Source organism: Anopheles aquasalis, chromosome 3 (genome assembly GCF_943734665.1).
Source record: "Anopheles aquasalis chromosome 3, idAnoAquaMG_Q_19, whole genome shotgun sequence".
Lineage (NCBI taxonomy): Eukaryota > Metazoa > Arthropoda > Insecta > Diptera > Culicidae > Anopheles > Anopheles aquasalis.
The window spans coordinates 9990027-10007500 of NC_064878.1; the positions used below are offsets into that span (position 1 = coordinate 9990027).

At 50.9% G+C, this 17474-nt stretch overlaps 1 protein-coding gene across 1 annotated transcript in view; it reads right to left on the reverse strand.

The window, feature by feature from the left end:
• Window positions 1-324: 324 nt before the first annotated feature.
• The window catches only part of LOC126576450 (Krueppel-like factor luna), a 125102-nt gene continuing 107952 nt past the window's right edge, over window positions 325-17474 (reverse strand). The window contains exons 4-6 of the mRNA XM_050237718.1: window positions 2386-2494; window positions 835-2135; window positions 325-739 (exon numbers count right to left, since the gene is read on the reverse strand). Coding sequence (XP_050093675.1) covers window positions 567-739; window positions 835-2135; window positions 2386-2494 — 1583 coding nt within the window. The 3' untranslated portion in view covers window positions 325-566. The remainder of the gene's footprint in view (window positions 740-834; window positions 2136-2385; window positions 2495-17474) is intronic.

Genomic DNA, 17474 nt, shown 5'->3' on the forward strand with positions numbered 1-17474 from the left:
AGGCTGGCAAGGTTTAGCGTGTACTTCCCTTACTGGATAGAAAAGTAGAGAGAGAGAGAAAGTGTGAGAGAGAGAGAAAAAAGGTTCTAAAATTTATGAAAACAATACCGAAATCAAAAGAGTAAGCTACGGCTGCCCTGGAATCGAAATGCACATTTTCACAATTTTCTTAACTCTGCCACGTATTCAGAATGAATGAAAAGGACTCTGGTGCTCTCTGGTGTCTGAGTAAGAGAAGCGGAGAGGAGCAGAGTACAGAAAAAAAAAAAAAACAGAGAGAGAACATTAACAAACCAACTAGCAGCAAACTTAACTTAACCTGTAGTACAATTGTAATTGAGATTCATTGATAGTTGCTGGCATCTCCTTTTGTTGGCCTACTATTACTGGCTAATGTTTTGTGTGTTCGGCCTCAGCCCGCAGCCAGTGGCCGCACCGTGTGCGTGGACGACACACTAGGGCCTTCACGTTCGCAGCTCAAAAGAACAGGGGAAGTGGGGTGGGATGGAGGGGGTTTTTATCATAAGAACAGATTCGGCGGGGCGTTCCAGGGGTTCCGATCGTCGTCAATGGCGTTTCATGTGCAGCGACAGATGATCCGATCGGCTGAAGCAGCGCGTACACAGCTTACAGCGGAACGGTTTAAGCCCCGTGTGCTTCCGGTAGTGACGGGTCAGCTCGTCCGAGCGTGCGAACCGCCATACGCAGCCCTCCCAGGTGCAGATGTACGGTTTCTCACCTGCACCGGAACGAACGGAAGGAAAGAAAAGCAGCAGTGGATTAGAAGCAAGTCAAAGAGTGGGAATGCCGGGCCTGGTCAGCCAGATTACTCACCGGTGTGCGTTCGTTTGTGCGCTTTAAGGTGCGAACTCTTGGTGTACATCTTATCACATCCGGTCGCATCGCAGCGATGGATCTTGCGGTTCTTCGCCAGCCCCTTCAACGACATCGATCCCGATGCATGGTGATGATGATGGTGATGGGGATGGTCAGCGCCGCTACTAAAACCAAGTAGGGACGACGGTGGTGATGTTGGCGAAAATTGAAGATGATGATGGCGAGGATGATGACTGCTGCTGTTGCTGCTGCTGTTACTACTTCTACTACTCCCAGTTGTACCGTTGCCCCCCTCGCCACGACGCTTCCCCGTCGATGGTAGTTCCGAGCTTGCAAGTTCCGAGGTTTCCGAAGCGCCACCGCCACCGCCACCGTTCCCGTTTGACGTGCGATGCCGCAGATCGGTCAGCTTGCCGGTGTAACGATCCGGGCTCGGTCCGGCACTGTTGCGGGGCCGCGGAAACAATCCCGAGGCGCTACTGTTGGCTGGCGGTGGATTGGGTGCGGCTGCGGCCACCGCCGGTTGCTGTTCCAGTAGCCGCTGGAATGCGGCCGTCGCCGTTTCACTCAGCGGGTGGATCTTCGGCAAACTGGAAGCGATCGATGCGATCGAGGCAGCGAGTTGACCCGGCAATCCGGGCAGTAGCTTCGACACCGACGGTGACCCAACCGCGGACAGTTGCTGTAGCTGCTCCTGCAACCGGCGCTGATCGAGCAGCGACAACGGTGAGTGGCTTCGTCCTCCGGCCAACAACTCGTCCTTGTGTTGCTGGTGGTGGTGGTGCTGGTGTACGGAGAAGGCAGCAGCGGCGGCTGCAGCTGCCGCAAACTGTGCCGGAAATAGTTGCGAATGGCGATGGAGCTGCTGGAGGGCGGCGGCCTTATGTTCCGACTGCTGGTGCTGGTGAGGAGGACCACCGTAGAGAGGATACGGTTCCCGGAAGGTAGGGTTCGGTTTCGTTTCGTCGCTTTCATCACTCGGATAGTTGTTGTTGTTCCTTACACCGATACTGTTGTTGTTGTCGGCCGGAATCAGGGCCACAGCACCCGGTGACGCCAACCCCGGCTTCGAGGCGCCTCCACCACCGTTGCTGTTGTGCTTCGGTTTCGCTTCGGTGGCGGCTCCCCCGGTGGCCATCGCTGCCCCACAGAGTGTCGTGAGAAGGTGTGCGTGAGTGGGTGAGAAGGCCGAAGGAGACACATTCCCCGCGGTTCCACTTGGGGCCAAATCGGTGGCATAATCGGAAGCGTCATCCTCTATACTGTTGTTGTTGTTGTTGTTGGTGAGGGAAAAGTATCTGGAATATGAATACGAATGAAAAGCCGCGATTCCGTCAATCGAATTCCCAGGCGCAAATCTCCCTATTATTAATAATTCCCCACACACTCCTGTGGAGAATTGAACTGGATTGGAAAGAATCCATGTAAGCCCCAAAAGACGTGGTCGTTAACGAGGGATAAGACTCGCAGAAATCGGTTATTGGTTATGTGTTTTGTTTTCGTCGATTCCATTCCTTCCACACAGACTGTACGGTGCAGGATACTTACAGGTCTTCTGTTTTGTGCTTTAGGGCTAGCAGATGGGGTGCTGAGATGAGCGGTGGAGGTGGTCGTTTCAGTAGTCCACTGCGTATTCGGATGGCGGTGGTCTTCAGGTCTGGAATGGAGACAGAACCGAGAGAGAGAAGACAGAATAATGAAATGATCTTTCGTGTCGGTACGTGCGCTAATCCTGGAATTCATTTAGGGTGTTATTATTTAGCACACAGTGCCTGTGCGTCGCATAGCAACGAAATATTTGGGGCAATATGTGATACTCAATTAAAGTTGAAGCGTTTTGACGATCAACTCTCTTCCTTGAGCTTCAGCTTTATGTAAAGCTGAGCAAGAATTGCGAGTCCCTAGTGCAGTTCTTAATGGTCTTGTGCTGTTCGACTCAACACAACTTTCAAATACCCAAGGACAAACCGACAGTAAACCGATTTATCTAAATCTCAGCAAGCTGGAACAACCGGCAACCGGCGGCAACTGGTGGCAACGCGTAAAGTGAGTGCCCATTTGTCCCACGTAGTTTTACACACCACAGCCGGGGAGAGTCCGGAGCATCGAGATTACTTTTGCCGATTTTACGGCCCCAAAGAAGTGCCGGTAATATCTGCACCGATCTCCGCCAGTGATCAGTAGCGGAGCGAGCTGCTCAATCAGTGCGGTAATCGAGGGTTAATCTTTTCGGCCATCGGCCAAAGGTGAGCCGGATAGGTGATACGCGATACAGGAGATTGTGTGGACGCGATGGTGCGGCCCCTTTTGGGATCTTCAGATCATGCAGACTGTGGAAGCGACTGCGACAGATGAGGATCGCCGATATGATTGTGTATTGATCACTCTCTAAACTCTTGGATTTGAAGATGCCAGCAATGCCTCAATGGCGAAATGGCTTTATCAAGAAAATTCTTCAAATATTCAAACGTCAATGCCGGTCCTCCAAAATCCCGAAAGTTCTGCCCATTGTGCCACAAAACACACGACAGTAAAATGAAAATCCAATCGAATCCAGTCGCCGATTGTGCCACCTGCGCAAGGGCCACACGGCCAGTGCTGCTGGTGGCCGCTCACCGTGCTGGTGCGGTGCGCTTGATTCTTTCACCCGATAAGTTAAGCGTCGCTTGACCTCGCACGATCCCCGATCGCCACCAAAAACCTCCCGAAAGAAATCCAAACAGTAATAACTATAATAATAAACGTGGCGAAGCGCGCTCTCGCACGAAGATGAAGCTCCCTGCAATCCGGAGAACAGCAAAGCTTATCGGGCACGATGGGCACTTGGGCGCTTGAGCAGGCGTGCGTACTACTGGGACTACCAGGCACTGAAAATCCGGGCGCTGAGAGTGGCCCATAACTTACGCCAACCCGAGTGGCCGTGCCGGGCACTCTGGCGCAATGATGCGAACGATAAAATAAAAACCGATGGCCACCGATCAGTGAGCGAGGGGTCAGCCCGGCAGCTGCGACGTGCCACGGCGAGGTCACCAATTGGGCAACGGCGAAAGGTACAATTGGCCACTTGAAGCTTGGGAGCATAGTAATAAAAAATGAGAAGAGAAAAAAAACAAATCCGAATGCATCGCGCCGATGCTCGAGCCGAAAATGAGGAAGAGTAAAATTGTCACCGCACCGCACTGTTGGAGCATATTTATGTTTTTTTTTAGCTTGTGCTTCATTTTTTCCCGCCCCCATTCTCCCCATGTGTCTCGAACGGCCACGACTTAACGATCGATGCCGAATTAACGGTGAGCGATAAGAGTCCGCGTCCGTTGATATTTTGAAGACGAAACCAATGCAAAGAGCATTTTTGTGTTGCATCGCTGGTCGCGCTGCCTGGGGACCTGTTACTCGCTCCTAATCGATCGACCATATCGTTGTCCATAAAGCGAAATGATGCGCGCGCAATTTATGCTCGGTGGAGAGAAAGGTGTGCGCGAGCGTATGAGTGGATGCCGTTGAAACGGCCAGCTGGGAGACTGGACTGACTGGAGCTAAACCAAAATTTGGCGAAAGGAAATGGTCACCAGGCCTCATCTTTTGGGGGGAAGGGAATACTTTTGCTTTCGGTGGCCGAAAAGTGGCGGCATCTTCTGTTGATCGTGTGGTCGCTTGGAGCAAATAACCGATAAGTACCTTGATGGCGACAGTGCGCGACAAGTTGCTTACTGGTTGCGGATGGTGCAACTCGTTAAAATAGTGATAAATTAGATTTATTGTGCTGATCACTCGAGGATGTTAATTAGCAAAAGGGATGGTTTAATGGCCGATGGTTAACTTCCCAATAATTTAGTAGCTATTTATTGAGTTTGAAAGATTGTTTAAATTTGCTTGCTGCTAAAAAAAATGCTTCAAACCACTACTCTTGCTGGAAAAAAGCTGCAAAAAACACGTCAGAATACGTTGTGTCTTGCCGATGATTGATCTTACTCTACTGCCGTGACCGCTGGCTGTTTACCATTAGACTGCTGCAATGATCAACATAAGCAGCAGTACAATAATGCTTAATATGAAAAAAAAACCTCACCAGACTCACGATCACATTATGGATGGATGGACTTTTATGATCTACATAAGCACTGTGAAGCCAAGGGTCTCATACAGGATGTTTTCTAATAAAACTGTTCCCAGTCCAAGCGCAATGTCTGTTTTTCAGGGTGGGAAGGGTCTGCGCACCGAGCGATGCCATGGAATATGGATCTCACTTTCCACCAAGAGCGTGCGCTGCAGCTCATAAATCTGTATCCCGGAGTTGCACGCACCGTTGTTGCGTAAACCTACGGAAGAGGTCGAACGCACGACTTCTCGACGGCCCATGGCGTCCATCATGTGGCGGTTGTAAAGAGCTCAATACTCGATTTGGACCCTAAAAGCCCTATACCAGTTCGTTTGCGATTTCCGTCGTCGCGATGCTCTCCCTGGCACAAAGAGGGATTGAGTCAATCCGTTGCGATCCTCAATTGCGCTCCACATTCCACCGTTTGCTGGCCAACACGGCTAAGATCTTTGTTCGTCTCCGGTGGTCCTGTGGTTGCCTTGGTGGGACCTTTATATGGTACGCACGAGATACGATCTACGCCAGGGAGGGTGCCCGGTATGAGGCTCTCCGGAAATGCACTCATCGACAGTGGGAACAGGAGGGACCATAAAATTGTTCCTGGAACAGCGGACACGCGGTAATGGGGCAACTGGTCACTCTCTGGACACCGAGGCAGCGCATAATTGAAGAAATTTTCGCCGCGATGCAACACCACTGACCAGCGGGGGCCCGTGAAGGTGTTGACTCTGTAGTATTTATCTGTAATCCAACATTTGCCCTGTTCTGGGTCCACGAAGGTCCCGTAGATCCAGGGTCAAAACAGGTGCCCGGATCCCCATGGAGTGGGGTCGCAAAAAAAAAAACAGGCGCAACAAGCAGATAGGGCCAGCGGGTATCAGCAGGTAGCAATCGGTAGCGCATAAAATATTCGCCATCACCGTTAGTCCGGTAGCGTATATCGTGGCAGCACCTAGGGCGTACCTAGGGCTGCGACCTAGAAACCACCGAGCATCAAACACCGGACGATCGCACAAAAAACCTTCCCTTCCGTTGGGCAGCGGCTTCGATAGGGCCCGAAGACTCCTCCTGAAGGGTCTGGTGACATCTACGCCTTGTTTCCATCATTGTTCTTTACGGCCACTGAGGCCAACGGTGGCAGCATCGTCGCTACATGCCGCGACGAACAGATTATTTGTCTTTTTTTTTCTCCTCCCAGACCAGGCCGATCACGGTGCCTCTTGTTGTCGGTTGGCAAGAAAAAGACGGCCAGCTAGGAGGGGCCAGGGTTGGGCATAAATGGGCAGCGTGATCGTCGTGCTGTGGCAGTATAACGACGGCGAGATAGCGCAGCGATAGGGCACTCGGCTTTGCGACATCCCTTTGCCTTGCCAGCGCCTTCCAGAAGTGAACGTTCCTAACTTCAACGGCGTATTCTCGGAGCACCGTTTGTTGCCTAGTGGCCTCTAGAGCCCCCCCGGGGATCCGGGGAAATACATTTTCATTATTCAAATCGATAGACAATAATATTATGTTAATCTGATTGAAATGTGTTTGCAGCGTTGAGAAATCGTTTCCTAACGGTGTGGCGCGTTGAAGGAAGAACTAATTTGCATATTCCCGAAGGATGCAAGTGCACCGTGAGCTGTCAAATCGGACAGATGATTCAACTCTTGACGAGACGGGATTCTGAGCCCAATTTTTCAACAAGCAGGCAATGATTGCTTCTCATGGTGTACTAGATCTTAAGCAAAAAGTCACAATTTTATTTGTAAAACAACGTAGCGAGCATTTAAGTAATTGATATGAAGAAATGACTGAACATGCAGACGTGCAGGCAGCTAGCGGACCTCGCAGGTACACTGCAGTGCTCGGCGTGGCCTTTACAATGTACATTGCCCCCCCTGGTCGTCACTCCTTCTCTCCGCGAATTGAAGAAGATCCCAAGATGGCCTATAAATTGACACACCTTCTCCTTTCTCGCAGCCACCCGCTCTCTAGTGAAAACCACCCGGCAAAGGGAGGGCGCGGTGAAAATCTGGGAAGAAAAACCCATATTTCTTGTGGGGGGACCGTCTTCCGATGAGCACCGCGATGCGCAAACCCCTGGCGTTGTGTCGCTGTGTTGTGTTGTGTCGTGACGTGACACCCGCGTCGATCTGTGGCCACAGATCTTCTCTCCTGCCTGCCGTTGGAGCCGTGTCGCGAGGAAGATTTCTTTTCGTTTTGTCTTCCGGGCGCCCAACTTAAACTCTCCGGCGCACGATGATGGCAATGATGATGATGATGATAGGCGGTGGTGGTGGTGGTGGAGAGACAGGAAAAAACATAAGATGGTGCCGTGGGCTTCCGTGAGCCGTGCCGTTGACGGGATCAGGCGGCTGGACAACGGCGGTCCGAGTGCGGCTGGATGATGGCACGACAGGTCACGACAGGACAGACTTGCCAGCCAAGTCCAAGATGCACTGCAGCGGTCTCCACCCTTTCTACAATACCATCCCTTTCTTCCTCCCTTCTTTTGGGTCACGTACAACGAATGAATGTAACATTTTATCACATTTATCTCCCGTGGGGCCGACCGTTGTGTTTGTTTTTGTCGTCGTCGTCGTCGCCGTTGCCAAGTTGTCGTCTACATCTGTAATGCATGCATATTTGAATGTTTTTATTGCCAAAGTGGCGTTGCCCATCGGCCAACGAAACGTGTTGAGGAAGTGACAGGGAAAGAGAGAAAGAGGGCGATTGAAGCGAAGAAAGCCAGATCGTTCCAGAGGGTGTCGTCGGACCACGCCGAGCGGTGCGGATCGTGACGTTACGATAGAAGCGGTGCGACTAGTCGTGGATCAAACCTTTTGCAACCATTGTCAGGTTCTCAGGTGGGGCTCGCTGCTATCGATGGAATAGGTAATACGGGCTTGGCACATTGTGTAGCAGCTGACACTGGTCACAATCACCGAAAGGTGTAAAGATCAGTATCCGTTTATATTTTCGAGCAACATGGTGTTCTGTAATGTGTCTCAATTACAGCAAACTTCTGAGTAAAATGTTTGGTGAAAATGGTACAATCGTATCATGAATCTGGATACTAAAGAGCGTGCCACTTGCGACACTGGTATGATGAAGATCGTCTAGTGTTTCTTTTAAGTATAATTTTTAATAAAACAGAGGACAAATCAAATTTCCACTATAAATGACCTAAGTTAACCTATTACCTACGAATTTTATCACTGGTTAGTAAAAATCTTTATGAACCAAGCTTGTATAGCAAATTCCGACCACTCAAAGTTCGTTGATTTGCTCATCATCCTCCTCGATATTGCCCTTAAAAACGATCAGCAGCTGCAGGTAGGCAGACAGGCAGGCAGGTTTAAGCAAAACCGTAAACCACCAGACGTATAATTTTCCACAACTACTCTGTACTGTACTTTGCACCCGCTACACAAGTGCTCGTCAGCGCCGTAGGAGACGATAGTACCCGGCTGGAGTGCTGAATCTCACTTTCATGAAGCAAGGGAAAATGGCGAGAAAAAAAAAACTAGCGTGAGGGTGCCCCAAAAAAGATGGGAAACATAGCATTAGCGACCTGGCAATGAATTGATTGATCATCTGCAGTGGTTTCGAAAGTACCGAATTCCGATTTTCACCCATTCGCAGTGAGTTGTTAGTAGCTGCTGACGATTGGATTAAGGTTTTGATTGCATTTTTTTAGTATAAAATAGTTTGGAATGCGAACCAAAAGGTCTTATAGTGTTTTTTTATGAAGTCAAGAGTCAGTTTAAAGTATTTTTGCCTTAAAGTTGAATTTCTTACAAATTGTGGAGTCACCATCACCCACCTTGGGGTGGGTGTTGCCGATTTCACGAATCACAAATAGCGCAAAAATGCAACTCCCTCAACGTCGCACCCAGAAAGGAGGACCACCGATGCTCTGTGGGATCCGCTAGACAGCTTCGTCTACACGACGACGACGACGACGACGACGATACCGGTGGTGGCCAAATTTGGTGGCGGCAATAAATTACACACCTGTTTTGCGAACCTGTGCGCGCCTCTTTGCCGTGGCCGCCCATTCAGTGCGCCCATTCGGTACGCCTCCATAATCGAGCACCTCAAACCTGGCCCTAAAGGCCGACGCGCATATTAGCGAACGTCGTCGTGCGGCGTCGTTTTTGGGAGGAGTTCATAGGCAAGGCAAGGTTAGCTAGCAGTTGAGGCTGGAGCCAGACGAGGTGCAGTCTAATTGAAATCACTCAAATTGGCCGCAGAGGGCAACGCAACACGGCGCACGCAACGGTTGCACAGGTTGTTTGGGGTTAGATCTACGGCTCACCGTCTCCCGACAGTTGCGGTATCGGTCCCGTCTCTGTCGGTAAGCCCTCCGCGGATCGTTTGAAGTGCCAAGGCGCAAACGTAAAGGCACAGAAAGAAAAAAAGAAGGGAGCGAAAACACAAGCTCGCAAAAAGTAAGAACCGCGGCCACGGCTTAGGAGGCCGTTTTGACACCCTGGCGTATCTTTGGTTGCGCGCGAAGATGCCGAAAGCCCGCCGGAAATTACAGAGGACCGCGACAAAGACGAGTTCCAGGGAAACTCTCGCTTTGTCTAGGGGCGAGGCGGGGGTTGGAGCCCAGGCACCGAGGTCTGTAATTTCGTATGTGTTTCGCTGTAATGCCGACCACCGACTGACGCGTTGGAGCGATAGACAAAAAAAACCAGAGGGGTGGAAAGCCACCGAGTACCGAGAGGTTGGATGCTTGTTTTTTGAATTACAGAGAGCCGGTGCGCACACCTTGTCTATCCCGGAATGTCGTGGTAAGTCGAAGGTCACGTCGAGATGAGGCCAGAGATCGTCGGGAAGGATACCGAAGCGGCGGTGGTAGGCGCTGTTGGCCTCTGAGATGCCCCAAGATACTGTGGTGTGGTACAGGTGTATTGTTGTGATGTTTTTGGACAGAGATAAAGAGGAATTCGGTGTGTGCGAGGTGCACACTGACTCGTTGGCTTAGTGTTTTTTTACAAGAGTTGTAGAGAAAATGCGCCACAGATTGTTGTGTTTATTTTAAAATTAACTATTTTATTGCTTCTTTATTTAGCATTATAGTCCTCATTCAACTACAAGACTGTAAGCCAATGAAATTTCAATATTGTTTTAGATTCTTAGTTCACATTGGCGGTTGCTAGGCGGATCGCTATAAAAGCAAAGCAACCATGTGGAACAGTTCTGTTGGCAGTTGCAGTAATAATTAACTGACTTGAGACTGTGAAAGTTTAATTCATTTCAATTATTATAAAAGCGATTGGAAGAAGTTGCAAAAGTATTCCCTATCTTACAGCATTCCCTCTGAAGTATTTACGTCGTCAATCAACAAATCACATAAACGTCTGAGAACCAACGTCCCAAAAAGGTAGTCTACATCAATTGCTCCCCTGATTCAATTTCAATTTCGATCCTCGTACCAGGCGAATAGCGTGCCGATGTCCATTCCGAATTTCGCACAACACATCATTGGCGCTACGGGTCAATTACAACAGTCACTACGACGCACCCTTTGTGAAGGAGGGGGGTATTGTGTTGACATAATTGCACTTCAATAACCACCGAATGGTGGCAGCGACTTGCACTGCACTTAACACCAGCTCTGACGCACCAGTAAAAGCAAAAGAAGCGGCACGGATCGACTCGAATCGGATCGGATCGGAAGAGTAGAGCAACTGCCACCAAACTGCCCGCGTCCCTCTCGGGGAACTCCCGTGACTGAAAGGCACACGGGCGCTAAAAGATTTATGACGCCAAACCGGCGCTTTTATAAACGGGTGAAACTGATATCCTCGATCCCACTGGCGTCCTCGTCGTCCCTGGCGCGATTGGAGGAGAACGCGTACGTACGAAGTGAATGTCAAAACCGCGTGACACGCGCATCGTCATCGTCCGCCGGCCTCCGGTCTGTGTCTGATCTCGGAATCACTCTATCTGGTGCAGCAGGCAGCGTACACGCGGTACGCTTATGACTTTCCGATAACTGTGCGCTCACTTTCTCTCCCTCCCTCTTCCGTTCTCTCCCTCTTTTTAAACCACTGGAAGCTCAGGGTTATCACGGGGAGATGTTTATGCGAACATGCGAAGAGCAAACACATGGAACATGGTGGTGTGGTTCGAAGTGACCGAAGATCGCAAGCATGCCGTCAGCCTCACGCATGTCTTCGAACAGCAAAAGTCGGCACATTCGAGGCGATCTGATCCGTGGTTCTGTTCGTTCGTTCGTTCGTCGGTGAGTATCATTAGTTAGCGTAATGAATTAATTAAAATGTAAAGTGATATGTTGTTTCCCATCCGATGGCGATTTGCTTGTGTTTGATGATCCGCAGTCCCCGCATCGCAGGCCGGCGAGCAGGGGGAGAGAGTTCCGTACCGAGCCGTCGTGGATCGACCGGACCGAACAAGCAACTGGTTCACCTGTTTATGTGCGTCCATTACGAGTGCTTCTAATGGAGTGTAGTCGAGCGGCACAGTTTTGCATGACGGCTGCCCTGCCTGCCTGTCTGCCTGCCTGCAGCGCAGAGAAAGATTTTGCGACGGTCCCCGGTAAGTGCTGGCGGAACGGTGGCGACGGAACATTCCGGCCCATGATGTACGGGCATCGGGCGGTGAGAATGTGTCGATGGCCACGCGGTTGTGCGGCCCCGCGGTTGTTATCGTTTGTCATTTCCACCGCACATTAGCTCGGTTTGCTCCCGCGCTAATGTTGGTGCGTGTTTTCCCTTATTTTTCTCCATCTGATCTTGTTGATATTACGGCGGGTCAATTTATGGTAGATTACAATGATAATTGAGATGTTTTAAAAGCAGGCTATCAACGAGGATATCCACTTTGGGCCACTGCCAGCGCCCATTACTTACATTCGAACGTGTGTTCCACTTTAAAGCACCGGCGCAGTAGTACCGTTCGGTGGAGGTTGTTGTATGTTAGTTGCTCAAAACATAGTAATACTTTTATGTTGTGCTTATTAGATTTGCGTTATTAGATTTACGATATTTTACACAGGATCAAAACATAGTACGCACATTTTAGACTACGACTAACCGGAGAGTTTGTCCTTTCAAATTTTATTGCGGACTTTATGATTCAACTAATCCCGCGCGATCCAGAGCGCGACCTCTTTTGCGCAACTGAACCAAAGTGTTGGAGCCCCGCGAAGGTTGTTGATTTGCCGCCATTGTCTTTAATCTCGTTACTCTCGAGTGCGCTAGTGGTGCTCATGAGGCAGAGTTTCTGCGGTGGCCGTGTTGCGCGAGGTCAAGTTGTTGAAGTTTGATCCACTTCGTTCACGAACGTACCGGGCGTACGAATCGATCGATATCGCGACTCAAGAACCAAGGCCCGCGACCTCTGCACTGGGTTGCTGCACAACATATCGGAGAAACAAGCCCCTCGGGACCCCAGATGGTGGTACGCTCGCTCCATTTTAAGCCAACGAGTGTGTCTGTTTGGGAATTGAAAATCTGGTCCCGAACCGTGTTCCGATATCCATCAAACTACTGTGTATTGTTCCCGGAATGAAACGTTTCAATCGCACCGACGACGACGACGACGACGACGACGCGGACGACGAACGGTGCTCCGTCCTTCGCCCATTCCTAGTGGTCGCGTGGGGGCCACTAATGCAGCGCAACCCGTCCATAAGAGGGCGTACGGGCGGTACGCACGTTTGACAGTTGTATTGAACCTAACCTCAATCTCTTAATCGCAGCCGATCGCAACCAATCGCAGGTGGCGGCGCACACGTTGCTTTCGCTTAGAGCAACCGGAAGTCTCCGGCGCGGATCGGATAGCTTCATTCAGCTATGCAGCCCCAAAAGCCAAGATCGGATCCATCCATCATCGTGACGACACGTGGCTCTGTCTGCGTTCGTGGTTGTCATTTCGCCAGAATATCAATGCGGCGAGCGTGTGTAAAATGTTGGCAAAAGCTATCGAGCTGTGCTGGGAAAATCCATCCCTAATCCACCGTCGAACGCTGGCTTTTCTCCCGGTCCGGGGACAGCAGAATCGTTAGCCTGGCGATGTCATGGCATCACCGTTCGGGGGACCGCCCCGAGTTTGAAAAATTCATGAGCTAATTTGATTTGCACTCGTTTTTGTAGCCTGGGAAGCGAACGGGAGACGTCTTTGCTCCGGTTTCACAATTCCCGGATCCCGCGGTCATGGCGTGGGAATCGTGCTGCTGCTGCTGCTGCTGGGCCGAAGGACGAACCGCCCCGCGGTGGTGGGTGACCGTATCGAGACGATGTGAAAATCAATGCCGGCCTCCAATCGATCAATCTTAATCCAGACCAGAGCACACGTACTCCACCGGCTCTTGGTTTGAATGGTGCGCCTGGGATCAGGCGGATCCCGGTGGGATTTGAGTAATTGAGTCCCTGAGTCCATCAGAGATTGAATTGTATTGCAAGCCATTGCATCAGGTCTTGGGTTGAGGATTTTGGAGAAACATGAATGCATTGCAACTAGTCTCGTGCAGAAAGCGTATACGTCGGTGGATACTGGGAACGTCCCTTAACGAATTCACAATCACTTGTCGCTCATAAAGAGCGAACGTAATGTCTGGCATGGCAGAAGGACGATGGAATGAATCGAACATGGTCGAGTTGTCGTTGTCGTCGTCGGTCGTCTGAGAAGCTCCTTCGCGGCTCCTTAAACTCAACGCGCACTCATTCTTCTCTAATGAAACACAAACTCGCACTCACCGATCCGAACTGCCCATTAGCGCGCCTTTATTGCACGTTTGCTGTAATTGCGCCCCTTGGCCCCTCAGCAGAAACACCTGACTGGTGCGGATCACATGGCTCTGACATCGGCTGCTCCTCGGTTTGCCCGTTTGCTCGTTTTATGGTCTAATCGACATGGTCATCGCCGAGGTGAGGCCGGTTGAGCCGGATCAGCCAATCGCCATGAACGAGCTAATCTACTGTCCAAGCCAAATAGTTTATCGAAATCGTTCATTTCACTCGAGCGGCTGACCAGAGCTCTATGAGTTGGCGCGAAACACGCTCATAGGTTTTGCAGTCTGTTGCTCCGCTGGTGTATGGCTGTAAACTATATCGCTGTACTGCGAAGGCTAATTCGAAAACGTACTTTAATTTCCTTCCTCGAGTGACCGCCGCATCGGTGGCGGCATCTCATAAATTCCGCCTTCGCCCGAGGCCCGTGGCCCCCAGAACGGCAGAACGGCACGAAACAGGAGATCTTTCCCTCCAGCAGTGGACACCAGTATGTGGTGGTCGAGATGGTGCGAATAGCCCAAGAGAAGGTAGAACACCGACCATAATTTGTACCATAAAATGCTCATATTAATGGTACGTGTTTCTCACCCTCGTTCGCTGACGCACCCGAACACTTTGGCGAGGCTGGTACTGGTCCGGGTTCACGCACCGGACCCGTCTCGTCTAATGGAGTGGATTAGGACAGGGGAGTTTTGTCATTTTTTTTATGAAGAACGCGGGATTATCGACCCTTTTTCCGCATTACACTGCTCTCGGTGTGAGTAAATCCGTTGACTAATGGATTGGTTTGAGGAGGTGAACAAGGCGCCATAAAGGTTGTTCAAGCTCGAGCATCTTTAGGATTGTATCTGCAGACCACTGGGCGGGCTTTCTCGTGCAACCAGGTTTTCCGTTGATGTGGTATTGCGATTATAATTTATGAGCAAAACACCCGTTAGTGTTGTTATCGATGTTTTCTTGGAGGAGAATCAGATTAGCTGATGATCCTCTACTAGAGTGATTTTTTCTTCTGAAGATAGGTTTCTTAAAAACTTCCGTGAGCTCCGCCACACAAATGAAGTACTCTCCTTCTATGCTCAATAAAATAATCCTTTGGTAAACAGCCGTAAGGTCTCATAGCACCATTTATGAATTTCTAGGTGGTCCGCAGTGCTTCAATCTTACAAACGGGTTTTATTCGTTGAATGCAGCCTCCTGCGATGGTTACTAGAAGTAATTTCAGATCCCTGGCGATTTGATTTATCGATTTTCGCGGTCGGGTATGGCATCTGATAAAAAATCAAAATTGATTGTTTCTTTCTTATGACTTCAAAGAATATCCTTTCGTCCCTTTCAAAGGAATATTATTGTTCCGATCAAATTTAAACATCTGAAGACCATTTTTTCGCACCATATTTTGCAGACATTCTACAAGGATTCCCTTCCAAGCAAACACTAAATTAGTCGAATGTGTAAAGCCAATTAATTTACCTGCATTGAACAGATAGAAATCATGCTCACATGCTAAGGGGGGCGATTTGATTGGCGATGAAATAACAATTAACACCGGTGCCGGTTCCTCCTTTACCATCGCATCTCACTGATCACCGCTGGGGTGATCCGTAGCCCTTCGCTCCACATCCACGATCCGTGAGTTGGTGCACACAATTCGTGTGACCACTTCGCGTACTTTATCTTCCATTCTACCAACCACTTTACGACCATAATGAAAACGTTTAATTGCACCAGCGCCACGCCAGCGTCACGCCAGCATATTGAGCATCGAGAGGCTCATCCGTGCCCGTGGGTCCCATCTGCTGCCGATGCTGCTGCTGCAGGTTGCATGTGACGTTCACTTTCGCGCGTGTGGCGCACATGAATCACTCACCGCGCCTGTGCGCTCACAAGATGACTCCTAAGAGGGGGGGGGGGGGGGGGGTTGATGATCGGGAGGATCGGGTGGCCATCAGCCACCACCACGAATTCCCCCTTTCACGCACGCACGGTCGGCATGCGTGTGAGAAACAAGAAACCCCTTGAAGCTTGAAGCTTCACCGAAACGTCCTAAAATGTCGCGCTCGTTGCCACTCGAGCACTTGAGAAATGGTCAGCCCAGGACGGGGGTGCCGCCGGACCGTTCTTCTTCGCCAAGGCCAGTTCGCACCATCCAACAGCAGCCAAAGCAGCAGCAGCACTGAGGGTAGAGACGGTGATGGCGGCCGAGGAATCATAAATTAATTGCAAATAGAAAGGAAACGATCCGCCGGCAACGGTGCGACGGTGATGGCGCAACGTCACGATCGCGTCCCAGGATTGGGACTTGCGAGAGGATCGAGCGGCCACCGAGCACACACGCGCTGCGGGTGAAGAAGAAAACGCCAAAGAAGCAGAAAAAGTGTCTCGGCAAATAATGACGACGACACCACCGAGTAGTTGGTGCTGGTGCGGAGGGGTGCTTTGGTGCTTCTTTCGGTGCCGCGTGAGCAGTAAAGAACCACCGCGCGTTAATTTCTGTCCTCGTGGCCACCCCTCACCATCGGGTGTTCTCTCAAATGGTCACCGGTGTGTCCAAGATCTAGTTCAAAACGCCACTGCGGTGCTGGCCTTGAGGCGTCCACAATTCGCGCACGTCGACAGCTCGACGAAGTGTCAAACACGGACACGGCGGCGATCACCGTCGCGGTTGCCGGTTGCCTCGAGAGCTAGGTGATCGCACACCCGATGGCCGCACAGCGGGTGGTGTGGCCATAAAACCGATTACACTCTACAAGCGAGGGGGTGGGTATGGGGGGGGGGGGGGGGCGCACAAACACACAACGGTCATGAATGTAATTTAAATTTTATTCACCTTTATTATTTTATCGATTGCTGACTCGGTCTTGGGGTCTCGGGGCGAACTCGAGTACTACAACCCCTTGTGCAGGGGGTGGAGTAGGTGGCCAAGGGGTGAGGAGGGGAGGGGTGGGTGTAAGATATGGAGCAAAAAGCTCCGGCACCGGATTTATCGTTCCATAGAAAGGTTCCCTCCTCGAGATCGAGCGCTCTCTCGAGCGGTGGAGGTGGAGCACCGCTTTTCTACGGAGCCAGGCTGTTGTGGGTGTTAGGTCCGGCCATGCCATGCCATGCCATGCCATGCCTGAGTAGTGTCTAAACCTTGAGTGTGTGTTTAGTTTTCGAACGTACCCTTCGTCCTTTCGCAGATCGGAATTCTCTGTGTCTCTGTTCTCTGTATGTCAGCGCTTGAAGCAGGTGATGTTAGACAGCCCCCTCTGCCGGGTCTGGTCCAATGGCCAAATATGCAGGCGTATGTGTTGCAAGCGCACGCTGTCGGGGGCTCGGCCACGGTGACGGTGACGGTGTCCCATCATCATCATCATCATCGGTAGCAACAGCTGCTACTACGGTGGAATCAGAGATCCGCCATCAGATTTGGACGTGTGCGCAGTGCACTGGACATGTGTGCTGGAGTACCGACCGTGTATAAAGCGCCAGAGCGATCACAACGCCATCCATCCAACCATCCAACCAGTCAATTGTTGTTTGCACAGCGTCCAACAGGTCGGTCTGGTGTCGAGAAGGGCTATGGTCTGGCGCAGCAGTTGCTGCTGCTGCTGCTGCTGCTACCGACCACCGATCACAATCGGATGCAGAGATTTAGGAGACATCGGCAACGACCAATGGCGGTGGCACCACCACCGCCACCGCAATGGACACTTCTGACACCGCTGATCCTGAAGCTAATACGAGGGGGGAATTGTTTCAACGACGACGATCGACGTCGTAACCCCGGGGAGATGACCAGC